The sequence below is a fragment of the Thermobia domestica genome, chromosome 15 (assembly GCF_964235325.1).
Source record: "Thermobia domestica chromosome 15, izTheDome1.hap1.1, whole genome shotgun sequence".
Classification (NCBI taxonomy): Eukaryota; Metazoa; Arthropoda; class Insecta; order Zygentoma; family Lepismatidae; genus Thermobia; species Thermobia domestica.
In genome coordinates, this window is record NC_137468.1 from 193,828,660 (window position 1) to 193,846,107 (window position 17,448).

Here is a 17,448-nt window from a genome sequence, read left to right on the forward strand (position 1 = left end):
AGTCGTTTTGTATTATTACAACTGAATTATGCAAGAATCTCGTCCGTTGAGATCATGCGACGATGATTATGAGAAAAATTCCAAAAAAACACTACTTATTTTCTAAAATATCACAAAATGGAATATGAAATTCAAGGATAAACATTGCTTTTGCGCAGTTCCTCTGTCGAAACATCAGGGCCAAGCGAAGAAACTGTTAAGTGCAACTCCTTTAAGTCCACACTGTACGTGCTTCTGACAGTAAACAATGTAGCGGATTCTCCGTAAAGAACTAAAGTGTAAACTGTAAGGGCTTCAGCTGCATCAAGATCTCAATGGACCAGTTTCTTTCGTATTTCAAAACACAAAATGACTGCCCAGATTTACTGAAAGCCACATTTGCTACTATTAGTTCCCAGTGGCAAACCACAGAAACTATGCGCGCGAGCTTCTCCTGGAAAAAGGATTTCGAGAAATTCTTTTTCTATTGGCTCAAGAATTAACCATGATTCGTTACATAGTTCGTGTATTGCTATTTTTGTTTTGTTTTGTTTTGTTTTATTTTGTTTCATGAATCCCTTAATAACTAGGGAGTATCATTTCATGTTTTGCTAGGAGGAGAGGGGGAGAGACACTCCGATAGAAGTAGAATTTCTTCTTTTTCATTGTTTTATTCTTAAGTATTGATCAAAACATATATATACAGGGTGTTCATAAATGTTACCCTAATAAGAAAACAATGTAACTTGTAATTGGATACAGTAAATGAAATATGCAATATACCACATATGCTTCTACTCACTAAATTCAGAACCATACATAAATATTTAATACAGTTTATATACTTTAACATTTAAACCACTTCAACATCTGCACCCCTGGTAACACGCAAAATATCAAGCCAAACGGTTCAGCATGTCTGTAGCAAATTGTTCACGTTTTGGGCGATCATGTGGTTGTAGTGCCTGTGAACAACTTGGAACTTGTACACATACAATTTAAGATGTTTGGGAACCACTTTGTGCACTGTACTCCTTGGCACTTGAAGCTCTCGCGAAGCTTGTCTATTCGATTTCTCTGGCGACCTCGTGAATGCAGTTTGAATTGTCTGCACGGTCTCCTCCGAAACAGATGGTTTTCCGCTACGTAAGCGTTTTTGAACTGACCCCGTTGCTAAGAATGTTTCCATCAATGTCCTGATTAACTTGACATCAGGTGCTTTCGTTTCATAATGGGACCTAAGCTTTCTCTGCATAGTAATCTGTGATTTGGTTTCTGCAAATCACCCAACACATTGAGCTTTCTCCTGAGGGGAAACCATTTTAACGATATAGCTCACATAGCGCTCCTGGCGGCGAAAGTGTTGAATGCGACACAACTATACAGAAACTTCATGGGTTCTCAAGTAGACCTGTAATAAAAAAACCAACATTAGAATCATAAATGTAATTGTTATATAGGGCAGACATTTATGGACACGGTATATATATATATATATATATATATATATCCTCAACTCAGGGGAGAGAGGCAATTATCCCACCCCTTCAAGCCTCAAATGACACAACTGTATAAGAGATAAAAAAATATATATATTTATAGGAAAGAGAGAAAAATATGTTACAAATGTTACTGCACGTTTTTAAAGCCGTTGTGCCGTTCAAAACCTGAAATTTTAAATGTTCAATTCCTATACTTTCAGCAAATATTTTGTAAGGAAAACTACCGTCTGTCTTGAATTATCGATAGTAAAAATAAATTAATTTTGCATGGCATTTGTTTCCTTGCAGTTTCTTGCTTATCACTGGACAAAAATTAGCTTCCAAACTATATGCAGACTTTCTTCCTTTACAGTAACGAGAAAAGACTTCTATTCTTCTCCCTCCCCATTCCATATAATCCTTCGAGGGCAAAAAAGAAATTATGGAGTTTAAAATTTTCTTTTACCCAGTTTTACTGGTGACTGTACTTTGAAAACATTGTTATCATTTGTTATTCTTAATTATTCTTAATTTTAATTTCATTTTAAAAAAAAGATAAAAGTTATTTAATCAGGGTGTCTATCGGTCACGAAAAAGTCACGAAATTAAAAAACGGTCATGAAAGTCAAGAAAGAGTCCCGAAGTTTAGCTTTTGGGTCACGATTTTCTTTTATCTGTACAAATGTAAGTACAGATTGGAAAATTCTGTTCTATAAAACGTCAAAATTTACCACCAAAATTGTCTATGCTCGACTTTAGACGCTATCAAATCGCATGCAAACCAAACTTCTATCGCATTGATGAAAATTCGGCCTAATTCGCACCCAAATTCGCTCTTGAGAGTGTTACGAAATTTTATGATTTGGTAAAGAAGAGGTCACGAAAAAGTCGCGAAATTTCATTTTGAAATTTTAGTAGACACCCTGTTAACGGAAAATGCAGTGGTCCTGAGAAGGTTCACTTTACCCGTCATTACTGTTGATTCAGTTATAATAACGCGTTCGCACACATTTATGTTATAAAAGTGATAAAGAATGTGTCTCTTACATTATAACGAAAAAAACGATTGAACTGTTTCAAATAAGTCTCTGAGCAAGTACTTAACTGTCAACTGTTTTTTTTTTTCTGTTATGTCATTTTTATTGCAATATGTATTCTAAAAAGAGAAGAAGGGATTCAAAATTTATGTCAGAAGTAGTGTATCTCAGAAACCTCTAAAGTTAGGAAAATGAAACTCAGTATGTCAACTCCTTATTAGAAATAACCGGATACGTGTCCCAACGATTTTGAAAATTCCGGTTTTAAAGCAGAATGTAGGTGATGTAGAGAGGCAGTTTCTATATTTTTTTTTCTCCATATTAGAGTTGATGTTGCTCTCGTCTTCATGAGAAAACAACTGAGTAGTTTGAAATGAGTTTTTTTTTTTCTTTCTTCTTTCATGTCACTTTCATTAAAATAAGGAGAAAAAAATATAAAAATTGTACGCAAAGTACTGTACTTCACAAGTCTCCCATATTAGGAATATGAAACTTGGCATATAAATTCATTAAAAATATGTGACCACGTGCTTCATCATTATCAATAATCAAGGGAGGGCAGATTTGTAAAATATCCTAATTCTCCATATTGTATTCATAAAAATCGAGGAATTGTTTCAATAGTTTAAAGTAAATTTTCGAACATTAGCACTGAGTTGACTAGGGCTTTTTATCATTTTAGTTTGATTGAAACGTGCACCCTAAGGGGAAGAAAGAGGTTTAAAATTCGCAAAGAACGATTTCGTAAACATACAAGGGTTGGATTTTTAGTAATGGCAACACTGCTATACATACACTCAGGAACAAAGCAATCCGTTATAATTTGTACCAGCGGTAGCTTAGATGCAGACCCTCCCTTAGAGCACATTAACTCGCCTGCCCTCCCCTCCATGCGCGCGCAGCGCCAGCAGTTAGAAGACAGTTCTGAGTGAGTGCTTGTGGACTACGGTCACGCTGCGCGAGTGCTCGCGGAGTACAGTCATGTTTATGATGCAAGATCAGAGGAGCTGGTTGAAAATTGAATGCGCTGGAGGTAGGAATGCAAAACAGTGCTCAAAATATTGCAAGATGTTTGCGGTGCAAATGCATTACCACACCGTACCGTAGCAAGGTGGGTCAAAGCCTTTAACAACGGACTACAAAATGTCACAGATATGCCTCGCTCCGGCCATCCTCCTAAGTGCAGGAGATGTGCAGAACGTGAACGCGTTAGTGCTAGCGGATCGGATAGTAGGGACGTTAACATAAAAATTGCGCACTTCTGGAAAAAAGGTGAAACTTTCAGAAATACTTGTTTACACCTGGTAGAACAAATCTAGAGGTAGGGCCCAAAGTTTTTGCCGCCATATTGGAAAATGGCCGCCATCTTGAAAAATAGGGCTATTTTTCACAATATCCATTTTAAGTAGCTAGTGCTTCAACACTATTCATCCGAATTTCATGGTTCATACGTCATTTTCTTCAGAATAAAACAGGCTTTTAAATGCAACATAGTGCATGTCCGTATGAGTACAAGAAAAGGGAAATTGGAAGAAAATCGGGTATTTTTCTTTAAAAAAAATATTATTTTTGGAAGTTTGACCCTCCCCCCCCCCTAGAGCCTTCCCAGGTGAGAGTGCGCGACCCTAATGTACCCTGAAATGATACAAAAGGGTTGTGGTATCTCTTTGCCAAATAACGTTGGAATATCTTATATAATGACATGAGAAAAAAATATTTCCTAATCCTGTTTGAAAGTACGAAATTTACACTAACAGGGAAAATTGCGATCAAAAATTTCTTGATAAATTAACATTCCAACGAATTTCATCGCTAACACTTCATTTTCTTTAAAATGATACAATTTCTTAATTGCAATACTGTCCATGGCCCTGTGAGGTATGAGAAAAGGGAAATTTGGGGAAATCGGGAAATATAACTGAAAACCTTTCTTAAAAAGGTTTCTTGCTCCTGAAAAGATCCCGTGTGGAAGCACGTGATCTTAATGTACCCTGAAAAATGCATTGGAGTATTGGTAATGTTTCTGCCAAATACCATTCCTATATCATACATAGTAACGTTGTAAGAAATAATTTCCCAATCCTCTTAATTATGCAATTGTACTTTTGGGTGGTTCTTTGGACACCCTTTATCTTGAAACCTAGAGATATAAAGGAAAAATTATTTATAACATTTCATTTGTTTGTGTTTCACTTAATTTTGCATTATTGTACTTCATCATTCTTTTTTTACTTTGGCACAACAAACACCCTTGGTCCTATCTGACACGTTAGAAAGAAAACGGGAAGACGTATTAGAGATTAAAAACTTTTAAAATAAAGGTAAAACTAGTATCATGTAACAAACCACATTAAATGTCAGTCTCAACGTAATCAAAATCATCACCGCTAGTGTCAACACAAGTAGAAAGTTCGAATTGTTAACTTTCATTTTCACAGTCAGTACACTTGTAAAGCATTGTCCACTGTATTCGTGAGCATTGTACACTGCATTTTGTACATGCGACGAGGAGTGTTGCACTTTTTGTAAGAACAACTGAATAATTCCCTCATGTACGAGCTGCTTCACGAAGAGTTGTCCACGTTGGCTCAAATCTCCCAGTTTCATTTCTGTGCCAACCCCAAAGGCCTGGATCAGGTAAGGTAGGTTGTGTAACCAAACACTGTCCCCAACAATAGCCAGTTTGATAAACACTCCTCAAGACATGTTAAAATAAAGCTGATTTGTTGGTGATATTCTTTCCAAGGAACGTCCTATCTATGTAAAGAGTTCTTTCCTACACTCATTAACTATGCTATGACATGATGACTTATCATACATCAAAACAACAATTTTGTCAAGTTCGTCCATAAAAATCTCCATTTCTGCAGTATCTGTGTGATCTTCGGGAGACTTCTGTATGTTTCCATTTTTTTTTTTTTTTTTTTTTTTTTTTTTTTTTTTGTGTAAATAACCAGTAAACGAGGAAGTTGTGTCGCAACCCGACAATACATGAAAAAATAGAAGGGAAGTAGCTTTTTTGATTCCAAGCTTGGTAAATAGTAGATGAATTGGGATGTACTCTGATTTCTTTCCAGTGCCAAATGCAATCCATAAGAAGTCTGCTTGTAGTTGATTAAATTTTGACAAAGAAAGCACTACAACATCAGTGTCCACTGTCCGAATGATGATAGATTTGTATCCAGCTTGACACGTCTCCTTAATATAAAACAAAATTCTTGTATCCGCTTCCTCTTAGACTACATGGCTGAAGATCCTCATGGGTACGTAATGGTGTATTGCATAATATCGCTTCTCCTTTTGTAGTTACCACTTCTTTCCCGACTCGAGATACGAGTTTAGTTGCAAGTAGATCGAAGAATTCCCTCTTGTTATCACCACTGAACAAAACGTTGTTTCAAGTTCTACGCACAGGCGTATTACTACGAACTTTTCGTCTTATGCCAGTATCTCTAAACATCGTGGCCTCGGCTTTCAAACTGTCAGGTTTGTAGTCATCCCAGACAATGTCAGTTCTGTTTATACTGTCCCATTCGTGAAGAACTATGCTGGCAAATCTCTGCATACACATCAAAAGTCTTGGCATCTCCAGGAGGTATCATATGGACTAAGGCTGGGCCATCCATTATGGCACATGATACTGAAAGTTTGTCGCTGGGATAGTCACAAACAATTCTGAAACACTGAAGATCAGATTTCTTAGATTTCCGAAGACGCCCACAGTCTGACAAAGAAGGTGGAAATGGCTGGCTTTCATGGCTAAAAAATTCGTCAAGATCAGAACCTCACTGCTGACACACGATATATAATTTTGAAAAGAGGCAGGCATCATTTCTTGCTCTTTCCATCAGCAATTGGGGTTTGCTCTTGGTTGGAGGTTTTGTTTTGAGTAACTTCACTTGATTGCGTTTGATTGGTTTCTTAATTGATACTACTTGCTGTTCAAGTCTATTGTTGTCAAATTCTTTAAATTGATGCATTTCAAGATCTCTTATTCCTCTTAAATACACAATTCTTTTTTGAGAAACAATGACTTTTTCTAAGCACATTTTGCAACTCTTGGCTGCTGTCTTCAGATGGATTGCCTAAACCTTCAATAGTGTTTTTCAAAGTCTTTATGTGTTTGAAAAATAACGACTAGGTTTTTGATGAGTATTCATGGTGTTCCGTTGAGGCTGTGTTAGGCTTTTTAAACCCTTGTTCAATTTTTTGTATCAATCTTGTTACTTCAGGACCAGCTACCATCCATCGTCTCAAAACATCTGGGTTTTCTGTTAGTCTCACTGCATCTCCATCCTCCTTAACGTAAGCGTTGTACTGTTCATGCTCCTGGTCCAATGCCATTGCAGAAAATAATCTCCCACTACTGTTAGCAGTAAACTTCCCAGCTAAAAACTCCTCATGAATTCTCAGGTGCATCACTGGCAGATTTTTCATGTCACGCTAATCCACTGAAAGCCATCTGGTATAGTTTTGGGGTTAAATAAAAAGAACCAGAAGCCCATCTTGTCAGAGAGTTCACATAGAGCTCAAAGTTAGAGCTTCAGATTGATGTAAAAAAATTCCAGAAGCGAATTCTCTAGTTCCATCACTATACTTCAATATGCGATACTTGGAATCCTTTCACAATTGTCTTTACACCATTCCTTAAACGTAAGAGGCTCAACAGTAGCATGTTTTTTTTTCATGCCCATTAATATATTGAATATAAGCTTGTTTTGACAAGATAAACAGGGCACATAATGTCACCTGATGTGCATACCTTACCATGTAATACGAAGCACTTTGATATAAAACTGAGCACTACCCGAAGATGTTAACCCAGCCTCAATGATACAATCAGTGCATCCACTGCCATCTAAAACATCTCCGAGTACAGTCATGATAGTTTTCTCCAGATGTAGGGCCATCATCATCACTACATATCTGTCTTCGCCAAATTTTTCAGGATATGTCCACTGAATACGTTTTGCAATAGCATACAGGGGAACATCACAAGTAATACCGGGTGTTTGTCCTTCATTGAGATAATTTACAACATCTACTACTACTGACATTGAATGTCTAATCACAGCAGGTGGATGCGCAACGTCTGGAAACATAGGCAGTAATCCACAATGAGTTAAGTGTTTTTCTCTACTTAACGTCAGAGTTACTCGTATGAAATCCTGCTAAAAAGTGATATTTTGTCCTAGCAAACAAGGTTGGGAAATTATATTTAACAACGTTACTATATATGATATCGGAATAGTAATTGGCAGAAACATTACCAATACTCCAATGTACATTTCAGGGTACATTGAGGTCATGTGCTTTCACCCGGGATCATTCTAGGAGCAAGAAACCTTTTTTGAAAAAGGTATTCAGATATATTTCCCTCAAACTTTCCTTTTTCTATACCTCACAGGGCCATGGACAGTATTGCAATTGAGATATTGTATCATTTTAAAGAAAATGAAGTGTTAGCCATGAAATTTCGTTGGAATATTAATTTATCCAGAAACCTTAGGTCGCAGTTTTCCCTGTTAGTGTAAATTTCGTACTTTCAAATAGGATCAGGAAATATTTTTTTTTCTCATGTCGTTATATAAGATATTCCAATGTTATTTGGGAAAAAAATACTATAATCCCGTTGTATTATTTCGGGGTACATCAGGGTCGCGTACTCTCACCTGAGGCGGCTCTAAGGGGGCTCAAAGTTCCAAAAATGACATTTTTTAAAAAAAATCCCGATTTCCTCCAAATTTCCCTTTTCTTGTACTCATACATGCGCTATGTTGTATTTTAAAGCCTCTTTTATTCTGAAGAGAATGACATATGAACATGAAATTCGGATGAATAGTGTTGAAGCAGTAACTATTTAAAATGGATATTGTGAAAAATAGCCCTATTTTTCAAGATGGCGGCCATTTTCCAATATGGCGGCCAAAACTTCGGGCCCTACTTCTAGATTTGTTCTGCCGGATGTAAACAAGAATTCCTGAAAGTTCCACCTTTTTTTTTTTTTTTCTTTCTTTCCAGAAGTGCACAATTCTTATAGAATTGCTCACTTAACCTCTGCACTAGGAACGCCACGATTCGTCAATTGGCCAACGGTACAGGACTAGCGCATTCGACTGTGCTGAAATTTCTGAAGAAAAACCAGGGATTGCGTAAAATTGCCTCAAGGTGGGTTCCACATGATCTGGCTAAATAACAAGTGGCTGCGATATGATGCCGCTCGAACACACTTGGAGCGGTATCAACGTGAAGGTGAGGCTTTCTTACGGCGAATCATCGCTATTGATGAGATCTGGGCCAGAGCGTATGAACCACAGCTGAAACGGCAATCAAACGAGTGCTGTCATCCTGGGTCACCGAGGAAAAACGACAGTTCGGAATACCCCAACCAATGTGAAAGCTATGCTCATCATTGCACACGACTAGGATGGTCTAATCATAAACCATACCATCCCCCAAGGACACACCGTTAGTGCAGAGTACTACTGCAATTTTTTTGCAAAACAATCTGCGAGCAGCTGTAAGACAAAAGCGACACCATTTCCTGACAGGGTTGGCTGGTTTAAACCAAAGAAGAAAAAAAAAAAACGAAAAATGCTTTAAACCGTATGAACTTCATGATGACGTTTCCACATAACATACCATCTGCATTAGTTTCATCTCCTTTTCACTTTTTAATCAAGGCGTCCCATGTTTAATTCTCGGTCGAACCACAATCCTTCTTTCAAGTGTAAACCAAGTAGCGATTCGGACGTCATTTTAAGCGAAAGTCTTCTTACCTCGGCATTAAGCCTAAACACACGAAACGAAATCAAATTGTACGCCCGAATGGGCTTTTGTTTTGTAAAGAAGCCACGGTTGCATAAATATATTGATAGAAATTAGCAAAATTTATCGACTGCCTATGTAGCTTCCAACATTAGCTTTGATTGGACTTTCAGTTTTAATTTAATTGAATGATATCTACATACTAAATTTGCAATTTGATACCTTAGTTTTAGCATACTGATTATGATACGTTGACCATAAACTTTAAGGCCTACATGCCAAGCAATAGCGAGACTTTTCCGTTACTGCTTTGCATTGACACAGGATTTTCTCAGTGTCTAAGGCGGGAGTTTCCCGATTTATGTATAATTCTGTACAATAATTTTATTTGTGCAACTGTGTATCTTTTTGTCCTTCTGAAATGACTCTTAACAATTATCTTAACAAGTATGCCAAGATCAGTACAACGTATTTTTATCAGGAGTCCTTCGTAAGTGAGTCGGCAGACTCATCGCATTTATGGCCAATAGTCCCGGTTTTGAGTCCAAATGGAGAATAATTTCTGTCGAATGTAAGCCGAGAAGCGGTTTGGATTCCGCTTTACGCTTATGTGACTCCTTCCAGCACAACCTCGTTGCTGCATAATAACACCAAGGCGAAACAAACTTGTTTCTGTCCATATGTAATATAAATACATAGATCAAATTAATTAAACCAAAAAAACCTGGTTTAAACAAAAAAAAAAAATAATAAAAATAAATAAATAAAAAAATAAAATAAAAAATAAAAGGGGTTTAAACCAAAAGAACCTGGTTTTTGGTTTTTTCAATAAAAACCATGGTTTTTGCCAACCCTGCTTCCTGACGAACCCACCCATCACTCTGCATGACAATGCAAGGGCACATTCAGCAGGTGCAGTCACTGATTTGTTGCATCGTTGGGGTTGGGAAGTGCTGTATCACTCCCCGTATTCTCCAGATTTAAGTCCCTGCGACTACGACCTCTTCCCGAAGATGAAGGAACCACTTCATGGTACACGCTTCCATACAGTTGACCTCCTCCGGGCGACCGATCGCTCCATCGGCACTATCCAAAGATTAGGCACTGCCAATGGCATCCAGCGGCACCCATATCGCTGGGAACGCGTGATTCACAATGCTAGTGATTACATCTAGGGGCTGTAAAACTTCGAACCTTGCAAGTACTCTACTTCTCAAGATATACCGTTGTTGCCATTACTAAAAATCCAACCCTTGTATTCGTCCGTGCGAAGAACGAGTAATTCATCAAGTGTATTGTAAAAAAGAAAACTACGCTCTGAGTCACATCATCACTCGGGAAAATGGCTGACTCTTTGAAATGATTTTTGAACATAGTTATCTCTTGACTTGAGCCAGGTTTTTTTAAATGTTATTTTCATTAAAATGTGTATCCTAAAGAGGAGGGGTTAAGTAATTGTTTTTCATAAACCAATTATTCGTATGCACAAAACTAGAATTTCAGCTAACTATTGTTTCCATCAGCTAACTATAATTGATTTTTAAAATCTTTCTGAGATACAATATGTTGACAGTTAACTTTGGTCATTAAAAGATCGGCTATTGAATTAGAAACTCAATTTAATCAAAATATGTTTATTAATAGTTGTGGCTTTCGTTCTTTTCCTGAATTAACCAATAGTATAGTGGTAGTAGCAGATAGTATAGATTGTCCCCTCACGGGAGATCCAATTTTACCACCCTATCCACAGCTCAGGATAGGAAAAAAAAAATTACACAGTGTGTCTGTCGGTCACGAAAGTCACGAAAAAGTCACGAAATCAGAAAATGGTCATGAAAGTCACGAAAAAGTCACGAAATTTAGCTTTTGGGTCACGATTTTTTTTAACTGTTCAAATGTAAGTACAGATTGGAAAATTTTGTTCTATAAAATGTCAGAGTTCACCACCACAAGCAAAGTATGTTTTAATCGCATGGATGAAAATTCGGCCTAATTCGCACCCAAATTCGCTCTTGAAAATATTAGGAAATTTTATGATTTGGTAAAGAAAAGGTCACGAAATTTCATTTTGGAATTTTAGTAGACACCCTGTTACAGCACAACCTCCAGTCCCATTCTTCTAGAAGTAGTGTGATCCTTGTTAGTTCATATACTTGACTGTTGTAAGGTGATATGATGAAATAATCCCCAGCTGCTTCTACCCACCTTTTTATTTGAAAGTTTATCTTGACGTCTAGTTTTTATCTTGTTAAAATTCACTTTAATATTTATTTATCTAAAGATTGGGTGTTAGCATGCGGGGTCAAGTTTAGTTCAGTTCAATTCTGGTTTTCATTTATTGCCATTTAATGTTTTTTAAACATGGTCTTTAAAATCATCTACTATCTTTAAAATGTTTTTATCACTCAATGACAAAATTTTCCTTCGTCCCTCCTGGCGGCTATGTGACAATATATAAATATAATTCAACTACAAGAGTGAGTTATAAATTTAGCAATATTGACTTAATGAATAGTTTGCATTGTTTATGTTATATGATCGAATCAGTTTAAGCCGTCGAAATGCCCACCAGCTTGTATAAGTAGTGGTAGTTTATGTCGTGGAAAGTTGCAGAGTGGCACGTTCCGTTTGTAATTTGACAGCTGTAAAGATGGAAATGCAACAAAATGCTGGAATTGTTTTACAGTTTAGAACAGGGTCACAATGCCACAAAAACAACCCAAAACATTTGTTGTGCGAAGATGAAAGGACAGTTGATAAAAGCAAAGAAACCTGATGGTTCAAGAAATTTTGTTTGAGTTGCAAGAACTATGCTGATCAGGCACGGTCAGGTAGACCGGAAATTGTGGATTCAAAGTTTGTGGGCCACGGCATAGAAACATGTTATCAGGCAGGCTCGGTACTTTGTCATCTTCACGACTACGGCAAAAAAATACGGAGCGGCTGAATTGTGCATCACGAATTGACCCCAGCTCATCCGGAGTGGCTGAATTGTACATCACGAATTGACCTCAGCTCATCCGGAGCGTTTGAATTGTACATCACAAATTGACTCTAGCTCATCTGGAGCGGCTGAATTGTGCATCACGAATTGACCCTAGCTCATCCGGAGCGGCTGAATTGTGCATCACGAATTGACCCCAGCTCATCCGGAGCGGCTGAATTGTACATCACGAATTGACCTCAGCTCATCCAGAGCGACTGAATTGTACATCACGAATTGACCTCAGCTCATCCAGAGCGACTGAATTGTACATCACGAATTGACCCCAGTTCATCCGGAGCGGCTGAATTGTGCATCACGAATTGACCCCAGCTCATCCGGAGCGGCTGAATTGTACATCACGAATTGACCTCAGCTCATCCAGAGCGACTGAATTGTACATCACGAATTGACCCTAGTTCATCCGGAGCGGCTGAATTGTGCATCACGAATTAACCCCAGCTCAAACACAGGCGAATGCATATGTGCAAGAAACCCTGGAAACACAAGTAGTCTGCGTTCCTTTAAGAAAGTAATACATACAACAAAAAGTATAGTTTTTCCAAAATCCTAACGTTCATAAACAGTTACATAGCAGCCAGGTGCCGAAACCTGTCGCCAAATGGGGGAATTTCTAATACGAGGATGCTCTGCGCCTAAGGAATTATGAGAAGATAATTCTCTACAAGCTCGCCCCGGATGGAGGAACCATTAATGCCAAACAGTAGTCTTAATAATGGAAACGGGTCTATGTCAAAAATACTTTGCGTTGTAAATAGAAGGCGATCTCTTCTACAGCAAGTCAACGCAAATCCTGATACTTCTCGTACGACCCGAAATAAAATACAATAATTTAAGGGAGTTTAACTGATGCAGCACCCAACAGATAGTCTGACTCTCTCAGCTTCGGATCATTAGTTGTTTTGATCCATATCTCACTTCCTACGCAGTGGTGTTTCAACAGCCAAGAAAAGGAAGAAGTTGTGCAGGAGTTCTTCGCCTTGAAGGACAATAATTGATATCAACGTGAGAGCAAAAACTCCGAAAGTTGATTTCAGACGGTGCAATATGATGTTTTCTACTTTGAGTGCTAAGCAGGTTCCATTGAAACTTGAGCGTAAAACAGGTAAATGACCGAAATACTGCAACATACTTAACTACATATTCCGCCATCATGAGACTAAAGCATAATATTTAATTTTTCTAACAACTAGTTGACGAGTCGTTAAACTCGTCGGTGTTTGCGTTTATTGCCTTCAGTATGGTTTTGTTCTTAATTGTCATGTAAGTACCTGTTACTGGGATTTTTATATCCCCAGGGAATTCCTTTGTATTAACTTTCGAGAAATAGTAAAGGGAAATTCAAGAACGTTAGGAAATGCAATATACAGTTGCAGATCTGGTGGAAAGAAATTTACTTACTTTTTTCTTCTCGTGTTTCAGGTATTGTGAATGGTGAAAAATATAACAAAATTGGTTTTCATTTACTGTTGACATAGCAATCTTTGAAACTCTAATTTCATGAAGTAAAGATTTAACTAAAGAGAACGCTAGAACTGTAAAATCGTGTTCTGGCAACACTGGCAAAATTGAACTGGAACATCTGTCTGCAGTAGTCTGTAAAATATTAGCATGAAGCATGAAGAAATGCACAATTTAATGTCACATTGAAATTTATCTCATTACTGGGATTTAATGGACAAAATGTTTCCCGGCCTCGTTCATGATACGAACTGGCCATATAATCTCTTCCCCTTTTTTTCTATGGGGTTACCTCAAGGGTCAGGTCTCTAAGAACGAGCCGCAAATAATTCGAAAAAAAAAAATGAAATCTTAAAGTTTAACGTTCCACGGTTATGCCGGTTAGGCTAAAGGAGACGGTGATGATGAGAGATGAGTGAAATGGTGGAATGAAGGAAGTGGGAGGAAACGGGAGAACCCTGAGAAAACCCACGAGCACGGTGTTTGTCCACCACAAAGTCCACACGGCGCGAGCTGGGATCGAACCAGGAACCCCAAGCACCGGAGGTGAACGCTCTACCACTGAGCCACCGCGTCCCCTGCAGATAATTCGATATCCGAAATGGAACGTTGAACGCACCATTGCCAATTTACTGCGGAATATGTGTGCAAAAATGGTGCAAAATTGGCATTTCAGAATCTATTCCATGCACCGAAGCGGAGGAGAACATTAGAACATCATTGATTGCTTTTCACAAAATATTTCATTATTACTTGTAGTTTTGAACCTTTTAAAGTTCTTAGGTTCTTGCCAGTAAACCGTTTATTGTAATCAGGGTTTTAATATGCCCGAAAAAAAATTATGAATGAAATCTTGCAAATGATAATAATATGTATTTTTCTTCTCTTTCTCCATAGATAACTGTGTATACTATGTTCGTCGCTATCATGGCGTTCTTTGCTCGTATTAGCGACCCTGCAGTAGGCGGAACATACATGACATTGTTAAATACTTTGTCAAATTTAGGTGGTAATTGGCCTACGACAGTGGCGCTGTGGTTTGTGGATTCACTCACTTGGAAGTCATGTGTTGGTGCAAGTGTAACGAATGTCTGCGGAACTCATGACGAATTGGAGGTAAGACGGTTTCCTTATGGTCTTTAGCAAAATTAGTTGTAATTGTGACTTTTTTAAAAGAAAAATAAGCGCCAGTCAATTAAAATTCAGTGGAGATAAGTAAAATTAAAGAAAATGTATCCTTTGTCAATCTCCTTCATTGGTAACTACTTCTTCTGATGTATATAAGGCAACGTAAAGAACTTGTATTGCTATGTGAGGAGAACCAATGTTGAACTCTTCCCTTTTCTTCTTGCTTCGAGCGAAAGTGCACCTACTGCTAAACTGCTCAAACACATTTATTTATTTATTTATTTAACAATCACCAGATACAGCTCAGAGGCCATTTTACATTGGATATCCAACAACACCAACAACAACAATGGAAAGGATTTTGGGAAGGTATCGGCCAGGGCCTGTTTAGTAGGTACCATTCCGGCATTTGCCTGGTGAGACTGAGGGAAACCCTGGAAAACCACGGTCAGGATGGTCGGCAGCGGGATTCGAACCCATGACCTCCCGAATGCGAAGCGTATGGGGTAGTTCGGAACTGTACGCAGGATGAGCGAGGAGCCTCCAATAGCATACTCTTGGCTGGTAGCATTGTCGTGAAGAAAGATAATTCTGTTCGTACTCCTTGCTCTTGAGTTATTGCTACAGTAATGCAGGGATGTTGATGTTAGAAGGTATATATTCATAGAGATCGAAGGGTAGCATTTTTTTGCTGCGTTCCACCAATTTATTCCATTGCCTTTGTATTTATTGATGTTTATTAACTACACTTTTGTTCCACTTTTTCAACAGACAGAGTAATTTACATATTTTTTTTTTATTCGTAGTTTTTACATTTCAATATAACTGAAAGCAAAACTCACAGTAAACTGTCAAAGAAAAATAATAATGAATGTAAGTAATATTAACTTACAAATTAACTCCATACTTTGTTCGATCCCAGCTCGCGCCAAGTGAACTTTGTGGTGGACAAACACCGTGTGCGTGGGTTTTCTCGGGGTTCTCCCGTTTCCTCCCACTCTCTTCATTCCACTATTTCACTCATTTCTCATCATCGCCGTCTCCGTTAGCCTAACCGGCATAACCGTGGGGCGTAAAACTCAAAGATTTCAAAGATTTTTGTAAGATACGTTGAGCCAAAGCAGCAGTTTAAAGTATTATCGTTACTATTTCTGATTTTTGCATACTAAAAGAGCTATATTGTAAAGCTTGACTGTAGAGTTCCTTTTCCCTGATGTTATTTTAATCGTTGAATTAGAAGGGACATCTCAAACTTTAGGAACATTTTCAGCATTACAAAATACGCTTAAAAGGGGCGCATTATATGGCGAGATGTCATATCATCCAAAATATTTACAAATTATTCGATGACATTTGTAATTTTTTCGACCCATGACCATCGATATATTAATATGGATCTATCGGTAATATTTTCCATCTTGTCAGTAGTGAAATCACTCACAATGACGTTACTGTAAGTTTGTACCGGTTCAATGGTTCATAATAACTTCTCGACTAACCGATCAACGCTGAGAATTTTATTCAGTGTGTTTTTGATTAATTTTTTGTTGTAATTTTCGTTCTTGATACGGGATGATAGAAGAACAACAGAAACAAATGCAGAGGTTTATTAAACGCTTGCAGGAACGTGGGTTTAGAAGTGAATGCAGAGGAAACTAATACATGGAAGTTGATCGGGATCGTAATGCTGCTAATTATGGATACGTTATAATATCAAATGATATTTTAATAAGGTGGATACTAACAAACCAATATTAACAGACCAAAACCATATCAACGAAAAAATTAAAGGCCATGGAGAGCTTGTCTTTCCAACTGGATCCAGTTTCTACTTTGTATTCGTATTTCTGTGAGATCCATCTTAATATTATCCTCCTATCTCCACTTACGTCTTCGTTATGGTAGTTTTCTGGCTGGATTTTCAGTCCAAGGCTTTGAAAACGTTGCTATTTTCCTCTATTCGGGTTACGTGGCTTTCCTACCTGAGCCTCCTAGACTTGATGACCCTAAAAATGTTTGGTAAATGGTACATATTATGCAGTTCTTCGTTATGAAGTTTCCACGATTCCTCCATTTTGGCTACATGACCTTCCCAACTGAGCCATCTAGACTTGGTGACCCTAAGAATGTTTGGTAAATGGTACATATTATGCAGTTCCTTGCTATGAAGTTTCCACCATTCCTGATTCCTGTTCTTGAGTCCGAAAATTCATCTCGATATTATTCTCAAAAACTTTCGGCCTGAGTTCTTCCCTCAGAATAAGTGATCATATTTCGTAACCGTACAGCACAACAGACACAATTATTGTTTTATACATTTTAAGCTTAAAATTCCTCGACAGAATTCGCGACAACAGATTTGAACTACATAATACTACAAATTTCTTGCTTTAACATTTGATTTCTTCGTGGATATGATTGTGGTCTGTTCATATTGATCTTAGATATTTGAAAGTATCCACTTTGTCGAAAGTATTATTTGATATTTTAACGCATCCATAATTTGCAGTATTACGATTCCGATGAACTTCCCTGTATTTAGTTTTCTCTGCATTCACTTCTAAATCCATGTTCCTGCAAGCGTTTAATA

General features: G+C 37.7%; 1 protein-coding gene across 1 annotated transcript in view; it reads left to right on the top strand.

Moving 5' to 3' along the window:
• The window catches only part of LOC145671522 (acetyl-coenzyme A transporter 1-like), a 72,312-nt gene that overhangs the window by 45,334 nt on the left and 9,530 nt on the right, over positions 1-17,448 (top strand). Inside the window, exon 7 of the mRNA XM_081740711.1 lies at positions 14,628-14,846. Within this exon, the coding sequence (XP_081596837.1) occupies positions 14,628-14,846 (219 nt within the window). The remainder of the gene's footprint in view (positions 1-14,627; positions 14,847-17,448) is intronic.